The 11,997-nt window shown below is 35.5% G+C and overlaps 1 protein-coding gene across 2 annotated transcripts; it reads left to right on the forward strand.

Annotated features, from left to right (window-relative positions):
* Positions 1 to 7,196: 7,196 nt before the first annotated feature.
* On the forward strand, positions 7,197 to 11,362 carry LOC145061973 (Plastid-lipid associated protein PAP / fibrillin family protein). Of its 2 annotated transcripts, none has more exons than XM_079009569.1 (4): positions 7,197 to 7,754; positions 7,962 to 8,027; positions 8,237 to 8,339; positions 11,047 to 11,362. In XM_079009569.1, exons 1-3 carry the CDS (start codon positions 7,273 to 7,275, stop codon positions 8,334 to 8,336), a joined length of 648 nt encoding a protein of 215 aa, XP_078865695.1. In that variant the 5' UTR covers positions 7,197 to 7,272; the 3' UTR covers positions 8,337 to 8,339; positions 11,047 to 11,362. The 2 variants fall into 2 exon arrangements, with proteins under 2 accessions (XP_078865695.1, XP_078865696.1); XM_079009570.1 differs by having other exon boundaries at positions 11,085 to 11,362.
* The last annotated feature ends 635 nt before the right edge of the window (positions 11,363 to 11,997 follow it).

Consider the following 11,997-nt stretch of genomic DNA (forward strand, 5'->3'; position numbering starts at 1 on the left):
CTTTTTATCATTTTTCATCAGATTTTAACCATGTCTGGCTAAAACCCTAGATTTCAGTTCTGTAAAAGATTAGTACTTTTTATGTGATTAATTATCAACTTTGGTTTTTATTGTGTGATTTTATCTAGTTGTTTCATTTTGTGCTTAATAAATTTTTGATTTTGATTATTTTTAGCCTAATCACCTAATTTCGGGTTAAATCACTCTAGTTAATCAGTTAATGGAATCCGTAATTGTTCTAATCAACTGGTAATAAGTAACAAGTATCAGATTGGTTCCATGTTGGGATTTAACTATGATATAAACTGAAGTTTCATATTTTTACGTTTCCGAGCTTGTGAGAAGTATTGAATATTGCCAGGAATTTTACACAGATCATAATGCTGCTTTTCTGAATTTAATTAAGAGTTTGTTTAATTAGATCAGTAAAAAGTTAGGGTTAACTGAAGAGCTTGTTTTGGTTAATTAATTAGGTAAAATAGAATATACTAGAGCTTGTTAGTTGTTCTTATTACTAGCTTAGATAGAAAACATTTTGAATAATCAGGTTTATGTTGATTGCATGATTAGGAAAGTCGCAACAGAACTGAATTCGTTTTTATTACTGATTTTTCTTTAGTTTATGTCACTTCTATTTTTAGCTTTAATTGATAGTCAAAATCCCCATTTTTACATTTTATGTTTAATGCTAGAATGTGCCTTACGCAAAGATGCATTGACTTTTAGGCTGTGTCCTTGAGGATTTGACCTTGCTTCCATGTGATATCCTCTTAGTGCATTTGAACAGTGAAATTATTATTTTCTTAATACGCCCACGATAGTTTCTTATCAGTCATTCTTTGAAAATGTGTTTACTTGTTTGAACAAGGAGGGTGAAAAAACATCTTCTTTGGATAAGGAAGTTGTTCGAGAGGATTAACAAGTTCAAACCAAGGAAAATGAACCTAAAACCTATCGTGAGGCAGTTACTTCTTTTAAGGGACCACAATGGAAAGAATCCATCAAAAGTGAGATAGATTAATATATCTTACAAAACCATATGTGGGAACTAGTGGATTTACCTCCAGGTTGTAAGCAACTTGGTTACCGTTGGATATTTAAGAGAAAGATGAAAGATGATGGTAATATTGATAAATACAAGTCAAGGTTGGTGATCAAAGGGTATAGACAAAAAGAATGTCAATATTACTTTGATACATATTTGCCGGTAACGCGATTAACATCCATTAGATTGGTGCTTGCCATTGCAGTTATTAGAAAACTGCAAGTTCCCCAAATGGATGTGAAGTTATGGACCTAGGGTTTGATTTTGGGCTCTATTAAGCCATGCAAAAGCTTAAAGTTTTCGAATTTGTTAGTTAAGAACTTCCCAAGATTAAGATCTATGAGTTGGACGTTTAGTATTTAGGTGTTAAGAGCTTAAAAGATGGCTTTGGACAACAGAGGTTTACATAGGGTGTAACCAATGTGTACGCGGGGCATAACGAGTTTTTCCCATGATCTTTTCTATGGACACCGAGTATGCAGGGCCAAAAGTCTATTTGGGCCATTTTGGGTTTTGGGCCATGATTAGTTGGGTCTAGTTTGGGAAGGGTAAAATGATCTTTTACCCTTAGTAAAAGAGAATATGAGTTGGACCTTTGATTATGGGTTATTACCCTAATAATTAATTAGGTTTGATTTAGATGTGTTTAGTGTGAGGAGCGTTGTAGCAGCAGTGTGCGTGAGATTTCGGTTATCTTCAGATTGAGGTGAGTCTTCTCATAGTATTTGTGGGTTGAAGGCACCAATACCGACCTATTGGTTTATGTTATAGGATGCTAGATGTATGTGTGACTATTGCATGTATTGTATGTTTGATGGGCGAAGCCCATTATATGATTGGGTGGGGACCGATGCCGGGTGGGGACCGCTGAATGTTGGGCGAGGCCCGTTATATTTATAGTATGAGGCATTTTGGGGAAACTAACTAAGCTTTGTGCTTATGATATATGTTTAAATGTTTTTCAGACACTTCTGGTTCAAAAGGGAAGGGCCAAGCATGATCGCATTGCATCCACCAATGTTCAACATTTTATGATTTTGGGAATGTACTTTGCTAACTATTTTCAGATTGTCATACTTTGATGGTTTGAGATGAATGATTGATGGTTTTGGTTGACTTAAAAATAAAAACTTTTACTTAGTATTTTTTGGATGTTACAAGTATAGAGTGTTGTTGGGAACATTCACTTTAAGCTTAGTGCAACCTTTTGATTTCCATTTAAGAGCTTGTTTAGATTAAAATTAAAAGGTTAGTTTAATTTCAAAGAACTTATTTTGAATTTGACAAATCGGTGGATGGGAAGTGCTAGAGCTTGTTAACACTTCCAAGTAACAACTTAGATAGGATTGAGGATATATCTTGTCATTTTTGAATGACATTGCTATGTTGTCATACATGGGGTTGGTGGTCTTATAAATTCTGAATTTACTTTATTCAGTTAGTTAATATCTTATTCTTTTAGTCATTTGCTCTAATTATTACATACAAATGCTCATTTTTCTATAACTTTAAACCTTATGCAAATAGGTATAAATATTTGTCCCGTGTCTTTGTGGTTCGACTCTGCTTACTTTGTACTACTCTTAATAGCAAAATAATAGTGTAGTTGGAGTCATTTGTACCCTATTTTTGTTGGTATGACACACATAACAAACCTATAATACTATAGTTGATCAAAAACTCTGAAAATATGGTAACTAATAACTAGATACTTCAGTAATCCCATTAACACTGAAATGACTATCAAATAAGGATTAGATAGTCAAGACAGTCGAGAGGCAATATCATTTTGACATATAACCTTTTTGAAATCCAACAACCAAGCCAATGATTCTATCTTAGACCCCGCTCACGTAAGTAGATCAATCTCTATAATAACCGAGATTTATGATTAATCTAATACATGGGTTCATAATAACGATAATGGTTATACTGTAGATTAAGTTATACTTAAGTGAAAGTGTAACTTACACGATTGACGAATAACTCGGAAAGCGACCAGCCTAACTTCAATGCTTAATTCATCTCTTAATTATCCTTCCAAAACTACCAACTCATTGCTAACGCTACTACAGAACGAGAAATAGAATCACGAGGGATCGAGGTATCGAGAGGGAGAGAGAGAGAGAGAGAGAGAGAGAAAGAGAGAGATTTGAGAGGAAGTTTGTACAAGGAATCAGGGGGGGCAAACCCTTTATTTATGGGGTGAAAATTTGAGGGCCGCGCCGTGGTCCCTGCAGCCAGATACTTTCCATAAATGTTGGTGGTTGGGGTGGTTGACTGTTGCATTTATTGCAACCAACTGCCCTTCTAACTCGTCAGGTTCAATTATTTTCTCGCAAAATTCAAAAAATCATAAATTCTTCACACGACCTCTGTTTTCGACGTTTTTTATATCCACAAGTTCGTATTGACGTCTACTACAACTTTCTTTTAGATAACTTTTGCTAAAAATTAATATATTTTCACTTTCATTTTTATAAACAATGGTTTATTTATTTTTATCTTGAAAAGTAAAAACGAAGTGTTATAATGATGTGGTTGAGTTTTCGACACCATTTCAAGGTCATCATCGTGGGGAGATTAAGGTTGGGAAGTTTAGGTTTGAGGTTGTTGAAATTTTTGGAATTGATTTTGTGTCTGGTTGTTGGAAGTATTTTGGTTGGAATTTTTGTTAGAAAATGGATGGTTGTGGAGTAGGTGAGGTTGTAGGAAGTAACTTGTTCATGAACCCTTTGGTTGGTGATTCGAAATGTGGTATTGACAAGATGTTGTGTTGAGTATGTATAGAACGGTGGGTGAAGTGGGGTGTGTTTGGATTTTGATTCGTTTTGGATGTTTGGTGAACGAGAAATAGTTTGTTTAAGAGAGAAAGAATTGGTCACAAGAGCGTTCCTCTTTCTTTCTTCTTTGTCACCGGTTGTAACTCTACCTACACCACTAGTCGACCATGCCACTTCATTTTATGGGTCTCTTTAAGAAGGTATACTGTATAGCCTAAACCTTCATGTTTCCTTTCTAATCTCCAAATCAAGAACAATAAATGAAGAAATGGAAATTTTAAAATAGAAAACCATGTGCATTCCTAACCATGTTCAACCAGATCGGTTCAAGAGAAAAATGGGTTCAACCGTACCGATTGAATAATAAAAATATCCAGTCCGACATGTAACAAATTGGCAATGAGAGAACCTATCCAAAATCAGTCATTCCTTGTTTTTTTTTCCGAGTAAAAGTAAATTAAACCATGAAGCAAGCCGTTCAAAACAAGATCTCAACAAACTTTCGGTATTAAAGTGTTAAAGGTCTCAATAATCTGGTTCAACCCCGTAATTGTCTTTTTGAAATTGATGAGAGACTCCTTCCCGCCAACCAAATTAATGTCATGCCTTTTATTGTTTGTAGTTTATACCTCTTTTTCATTCTTTTTTGTCGAAGTATATAAGGTAGGTTATATATATATATATATATATATATATATATATATATATATATATATATATATATATATATATATTAAAGTATGTCTTATTTTTTTATAAATAAATTAAAAAAACTAGGCGGGTCTTCGGATCCACCTATTAGGGATGTCAACGAGGCCAAATGGGACGAGGGTTGCAACCGCCGCCCCGAAAACTCCTTTGTTCGCCCGCCCCACACCCGAAATCTATTGCCATCCCATGCCCTCCCCTGCTCCTAAATTTCTAGATTACCTGATTGATTTTGGGCTAAAGAAGCTTTTGTTTTGGACTGAAAAGCTATTTTTGGGTAAAAATAGTTATTTTTAGTAGAATATTACATGTTAAAACAAAAATGTTATGGTATCTCGTGGGGATTCATAGAAAATAAAACATAGAAAATTAAAATCCTAAATTACTAAAAAACATAGAAATTTAAACCTAAATTACTAAAAAAAACATAGAAAATAAACCATAAATCCTAAAAAGCTTAAAACCTAATTTCCATATTTTTCGCAGACTTGTTGTTGAATTTTTAAAAACGTCGCAAGATATTCCGGGTTAAGATCCGGTTGGGGATTTATGTTTATAATTTGAAGATCGGTAAGTGCTATTTTTCGGCGACAAGCTTCCTTTGTTGATTCATATTTTGTTTTTCTAGAAAAAGTAGAGTATTGTTTATTTTTTCCGCAAATATGTCTTCGCTACTCGTTTTTCCGGATGAAGACACCGCCCGTTTTGCTTTGTCCCTTCCCGGTTGACCTTCTCCTTCGGTGCCGTCGAAGATCGAGACCACAATCCACGCCCATCTCCGGATTAGGGACACATTTTGGATAGTTACGATAATATTCTCACTCTTTTTAGTGGCTGAATGATTTACCATTGTTGGTAACCTTGTATTGGTATAATGCGGCTGTGAATATTAAAATCGGTGCTACCACTTTTGTACATATAGGTAAAAGATATAAGTTTAATTTTGAAAGTTAAATAATTTTTTTTTTATTTCCAACGTATACAAAAAGGATCAAATATGTTAAGGGAAATGATACAAAAGCCCTACAATGTTTCAAAAGTTGGTCGATTCAGTCCATAAAGTTATTTTAGTACTTTATGAGGACAAAAAGTGGATTTTGTGTGTTCTAACTGGTCACTTTGGCCAAATTGAAGGGGTAAACCGGTTACCTCTTATAAAATGAATGAACAAAAGTCCAAAAAAGGAAAATACAAAAAATTCAAAAACTACTACAATCATTACCATGATCACATTCATCATTCCTCTTAATTGACTATCGATTTTCTTTTAAGATGTTGAACATAAATTGATGAGAGTGAGCTTGAACTCAAGTTTCTTCATCGACCATTATCTCCATGACTCCACCATTAACAGCTTACCCAACCATACCCACCATAAGTTGCACCACCGTAAGAATCTTTATAACCCAACATCACCACCATATTCTTCACAACCAACCCTTCACCACCTCACAACCCCTTCACATCCTTCATAAGCCATCAAAAAACACCACTTCATCATACATAATCATCAAACCTCACCCGTATAAACACCATCTCAGTCACCATTCACACACCTTCATCGTCATTGAACCAACACCACAGAACACCATCTCCATCCCACCATGTCATCACTCCTTTAACCTATTATTTGATTTTTTTTCTATACTTTCGTGCGGGAGAACAAAAAAGAAAATTCATCTTGTGGCGTGTTTTTATCCTGTTATGATCATGTGGTTGTACTTCAATTTTTTTTTGGAGTGTTTAGGGAATGATCGATAAGCAACATAACGAGGAGAACCTCATCTTTTTGGAATGATTGGAGAGGTAGAGAGAAAGAAGTTGAAATCCGCAACTCGATTGAAGGGAAGGAGGTGAACCTTGTCATCTTTTGGTGCAATTAGAGAGAAAGAGAAAGAAGGAGTCTGCGATCAATTTTTCCTGGCATTGATATGGTGGGGGTGTTTTGGGTTTTTCACAATAGTGCACGATGTGACATTTGTTAATGATGAAGATGGTAATGACTGTGGTGGTTAATGTGAGAGAGATAATACCAAGCTTCAAGCCCTTTGATGAACATTTTTTTTGTCGTTGTTTTGTTGGTGAGGAAGAGGATAACATGTTGTTAAAGGTCAGAGTGATTAAAATAATAGGTCATAACCCACTTTATGCCCTTATAAAACAAAAATATACTTTATGGACCATTTAAAACAAAAACCAAAAACTCGATGGGCTATAATGTCATTTGCCCAATATGTTATCGTTTCCCTTCCATCTTCTATTCTTCACACGTTTTTGGTATCACGTCACAAGCCATGGAAAGGTGTGTGAGTCACAAGCCATGAAAATGTGTTCACATGTGGGTAGCCATGCCACATAGGGCATCAAGCATATGTTTCTTCCCCATACCACCTAGCCTTATGAAACACACAATCTTTAATGATAGTCTTCATTGGTACGGATTTTCATGAATGGTCTACACTCATCAAACGATTCATATATATGTATAAAGTTTTATTACACTAACTCAAATACATGATGAAAGAAAATATAAAAGGAAAAACGCTTTAACAAAAAATATTTGTAACAAAAATATAAATAGATAAATTGTTAAATTTTAATATCGATTCAATTAAAAAAAAATCAAAAGCATGAAATATAATTTTTCCTCACAATTAATTCACAAATTCCTCCCTCAAAACAATCAGTACCAATTCCTAACCTCCATACAATTATCATCTCCTTCCCTCCAGTCTAATGGGCATGGCCACAACATCTTCCCTTCCCGCCATTTCCAACATCTTCACCCCTTTCAGTCCCCCCCAAACCCACCGAACCCTAACCACCCGCTCCTCACTCACGTCACAATCTCTCACCTCCGCCAAATCCCACCTCCTTCATCTAATATCCGACCAAAACAGAGGCATCGCCACCCAATCCGATCCCCAAAAGCTGGCGCAGATCACTGACGCCATCGACTCTATCGCCTTAATCAACCCTGACCAGATCACCACCAACAACTCACTCTCTGGTACCTGGCGCTTGCTTTGGACCACCGAGAAAGAACAGCTGTTTATTATCAAGAACGCGGGCTTTTTCGGGACGAAAGCCGGAGATGTTTTGCAAGTGATCGATGTGGAGAAACGCAAGCTCAACAATGTCATTACTTTCCCTCCCGATGGTGTCTTCTTTGTTCGATCCGATATGGAAATTGCTTCATCTCAGCGTGTCAATTTTAGGTATACTTGATTCATTTTCCACTGGTATATCAGCGGATGAATTCCACCTTAACTTAGCACCATTTTTAGTTCCAATAGCAGTGTTCCTTATAACTTTTTAGATAACTTTCATCATTGAATATATGTTCATAACCATCAGAATACTACAAATGGACAGATGTTTGACATTCAAATTGTGCTCATTTTGATTTGGGGTCATTGTTGTAGGTTTACAAGCGCGGTTTTACGTGGGAATGAGTGGGAGTTTCCACTGCCACCATTTGGTCAAGGATGGTGAGTGTTATGCTTTCTTGATTCATACTATTATCTTACATCACCCGTCTCTACTTGGAACAAAAATTCCAGTTTCACACAAAATAAAAAGAAAATTCATTTCAATTTCAATTAATAACCTATCATGTTTGACTTCTCGAGTCAAAGCATATACCTGTTCCTTTTGGTAAGTTAATAAGATTTGTATGATTCTTCTATGATGGGATTAGGTTTGATTCGGTCTACTTGGATGATGATATTCGAGTTGCTAAAGATATACGCGGAGACTACTTGGTTGTTGATCGTGCTCCATACCATTGGAAAGAATGAGAGGTATTCCTAACCAAGTTTCATGGGATACATGCCTTATACTGTGTTTATAACATGGACATGGACCCTCATATGTGAAAAAAAGATGTAAATGCCCTAATCCTCAACCTTATTGTGTTTTTAAATGTTTTTCTTTGTTCCTTTTTCTCTTGCATTTCGGGTGGACTATTTCGGGCTTTCCCTTTGATTGTTCCATCAATGAACATAAAATATTTGAAACTTCATTGATAGAGAATTGGTTTGGTCGTTACACAACTGTTGATGTTCATTCTATAGATCTTTTCTGAAATTGGGCTCTTATAGATTTTCAGTATATGTATGTGGTGATTCCAAAAACTTTTTATCTTTTGTAATGTCAACTTTTGAGATCTTCTAATCAGTGTAATCTAGATAATAGATATGAAATTATGTCCACCGGATAATAGATACTAAAATATGTCCATATAGATTTATGTATGGTATCATAATATTGGTATTTCTAGGGTTAGTTGTATTAAAAACTATATATAAACATTTTTTTCTGGTTTAAACTCAACTTTAGTTTTATCTTTTATTCCAATTTGTCCCATACATGTCTCATTTTTTTTATTTAGCCCTTACAATTTTCATTTTTTTGATTCGGCTATTACATTTTTTTTTCCGATTAAACCTCAATTTTTTTTTAATCATAAAGAAACCATTAAATCTTTGTTATCTTGGAAGATTCATTGCATTTGTTTCCACAATCAAATGACAACTTTACAATGGTTTGGAGTAAATATAGAGACTGAAAACCCATTGCTTGATGATTGCATTAATTCTCTCCTACGTGGCTTCATCGATTGAGGCGTGGCTTCATCGATGTGGTTAAGAACATTGTAGGCAAATGTAATGATTTGGAAAAGTTTGATGCGAAATGATCATCAATTTGATCAAGGGTAATCGACACCGCACCGAGTATTTTATGTTGGTTATGACGAATGAATAGTGAAAATAGTTATTGTTGGCTTGTTATTCTCGTTAGGAGTCGGCAATCCTTTTTTCTGGAAAAGTTCAACCTAGGATGCGTAACGATCAAATCGATGATCGCTATGTATCTTGCGTTGGTGTAAGCTATCAAATGTATAAATCTTAGAAATAAATCTTTGCATTAAAGATGTAAATCCCGTAATCAAACGGTTAATTTTTCCTTTATAGCCAAAGATAGAAGATGTCTATGTGTATATATGTGTATACTCTATTTTGTGAGAAGTAATAGAATATAGGGTTTCTCCAAAATTGACATTGTATCAGAGCCTCATCCTTAATTTCTCTATTTTCTTGACCTTTTTTTTCAACACTATGGTGGAGACCGATAACTCAGAAGATGGCCATAGTAGATCTCATTCCGACTCTACCATCAACGAGATAACAAGATAGCGCTACTGGATGACCGGAGTTCTGAACAAACATGTTCATACCCCAACTATAGATACTTTTGCTGCCCGGATTGGCAGAAAGTTGAACGATACCAACTATGTATTGTGGTCTCCAATTGTCGAGATTTACATCTCTGCCAAATACAAGTTGGGTCATATCATTTGCGACCTCCCTCCATCATATCTAAACTTTCGCAGACAAAGAACAAATAATGCCATTGTTAAATGGTGGTTAATTAACTCCATAGACATGTCACTCATCAACAATTTTATTCGTTTTCCAACAACCAAGATGGTGTGCGATTCCATTACCATTACTTGCTTTGACGAAAGTGACACCTCCCAATTATACAACCTTCGACGACATGTAATGTGCCTTAGACAAGTCGACGATTCCTTAGAAAAATAATTCAACGACCTTCAAGGTTTGTGGTGTGAAATCGACTTTCATAGTCCAAATTTGATGGAATGTGCCATTGATATTAAACACTACAACAATCTGTTTCAAAAAGATCTGGTCTATGTTTTTTTTGATGGTTTGGATGACAGTCTCGATAAAATTCGAGGGGATGTTTTACAGACATGCCCGTTTCCCTCGGTTGAACATGCATATGCATAAGTTCGTTAAGAAACTATTCGACAAACTGTTATGACCTCTGACAAAGGGAATGATACTCTAGGAGTCGTATTATCCTCCAAAGGCATTAGATCAACATGATCGTCTTCATCTTCCAACTCTCTCTCCTGGCTAATGTAAAATCCATCTACACAAAGTCATGAACCACATCTGATGGAACTAAATGTTCTCATTGTGGTAAATCCAAAACACACCCGTGAAAGTTGCTTCAAACTACATGGCTATCCTGAATGATGGAACGAGCACGATGTGACAATCCAAGAATTGATGGTTAGGTTGCATTGGTTACAATAGAACCTTATCTTTCACTCCACCAGTCGAGCCATCACAAGGAACAACATGCTTTTCAGATTCATGTAACTATCATAATGACATTCTCATTCCCTTCAAGAAGATGATAATAATGCTTGATACTTGACTCAGGGTCACCGATCATATGACATATAATGCAACTGATTTTTCTAAAACAACACCACCAAAACGTAGGAGTATTGCAAACACAAATGAAATCGCATCCCCTTGTCACATGAGCTGAGACTGTGATTTTTGCACCCACTTTATCTCTACATATAACTTGCTTGTTTCGTCACTTTCTCATAAATTGTTATCTATTAATCAAGTTTCAGCAGATCTAAATTTTGTCGCTATTATCTACCATACTTTCTTCCTTCTTCAGGACATTCTCACCAAGGAGATCATTGTGTGTGATACTAGGAGGGGCATACTATACTACATGGATGATTTTAGCAAGGGATAAACATATCACATACACCACCAGGTTAATGTTAAAGAGCAAAAGATTTAGCTCTCACATCGTCAGGTGGAACACCCTTCCTTTGGTTGCATGAAAAATTTATTTCTTGATATGTTTTTAAATTTGCAAAACTCTAATTTGAATTGTCACACATGCACTCATATGTATGGGCCCCTTCTCATGTGACTACTATTTATAACATTCGTTTGTGTGTGATTTGTGTTGATGATTGTACTCACATGACCTTGCTCTACTTACTCAAACATACATATGAAGTGTTTAAAGTGGTCCTTTCACACTATGATATAGACTTAATTTTCGGCTAAACTTCAAATTCTTAGATCTGATAATGGCGGAGAATATGTCAACCATTAGTTTAAAGATTGCCTTCGTCATCATGGACTTAAACATTATACTTCATGTCTACACACCCCTGAATAAAAACCGTATCACCAAAAGAAAAAAAATTGACATATTCTCAAAATTTCCTGTAATGTCCCAAAAATTCATAGTAAAATTTTCATTTTTAAAACAATAAACCATACAAATGAGTTGTTCCAAAACCGATCAAAGTGAATATACAATTTAAACATCAATGTAAATATTGAAAATTTCCAATGTGGAAAACTCCGGTGGATGCAATGTAGTCACGCCGGGCCCTTCCCTTTCGTACCGGAAGTACATGAAACCATAAACATAAAACCGAAAGCACAAATCTTAGTGAGTTCCCCAAAATACCACATACCATACATACAATGGGCCCCGCCTGGTATACATACAAACACATATAATACATGCAAAAATCATAAAGACAACTAGCATATTATAACATAATCCAATGGGCCGACATTGGTGCCTTCGACACGTAAGTAC

The sequence above is a fragment of the Lactuca serriola genome, chromosome 7 (genome assembly GCF_051521515.1).
Source record: "Lactuca serriola cultivar US96UC23 chromosome 7, Lser_US96UC23_V15, whole genome shotgun sequence".
Lineage (NCBI taxonomy): Eukaryota > Viridiplantae > Streptophyta > Magnoliopsida > Asterales > Asteraceae > Lactuca > Lactuca serriola.

Coding starts and splice junctions, on each gene's coding strand:
- LOC145061973 (XM_079009569.1), top strand. CDS start 7,273: ATGGGCATGGCCACAACATCTTCCCTTCCCGCCATTTCCAACATCTTC. Junction 7,755..7,961: donor TCTCAGCGTGTCAATTTTAG/GTATACTTGATT, acceptor TCATTGTTGTAG/GTTTACAAGCGCGGTTTTAC. Junction 8,028..8,236: donor CCACCATTTGGTCAAGGATG/GTGAGTGTTATG, acceptor TGATGGGATTAG/GTTTGATTCGGTCTACTTGG.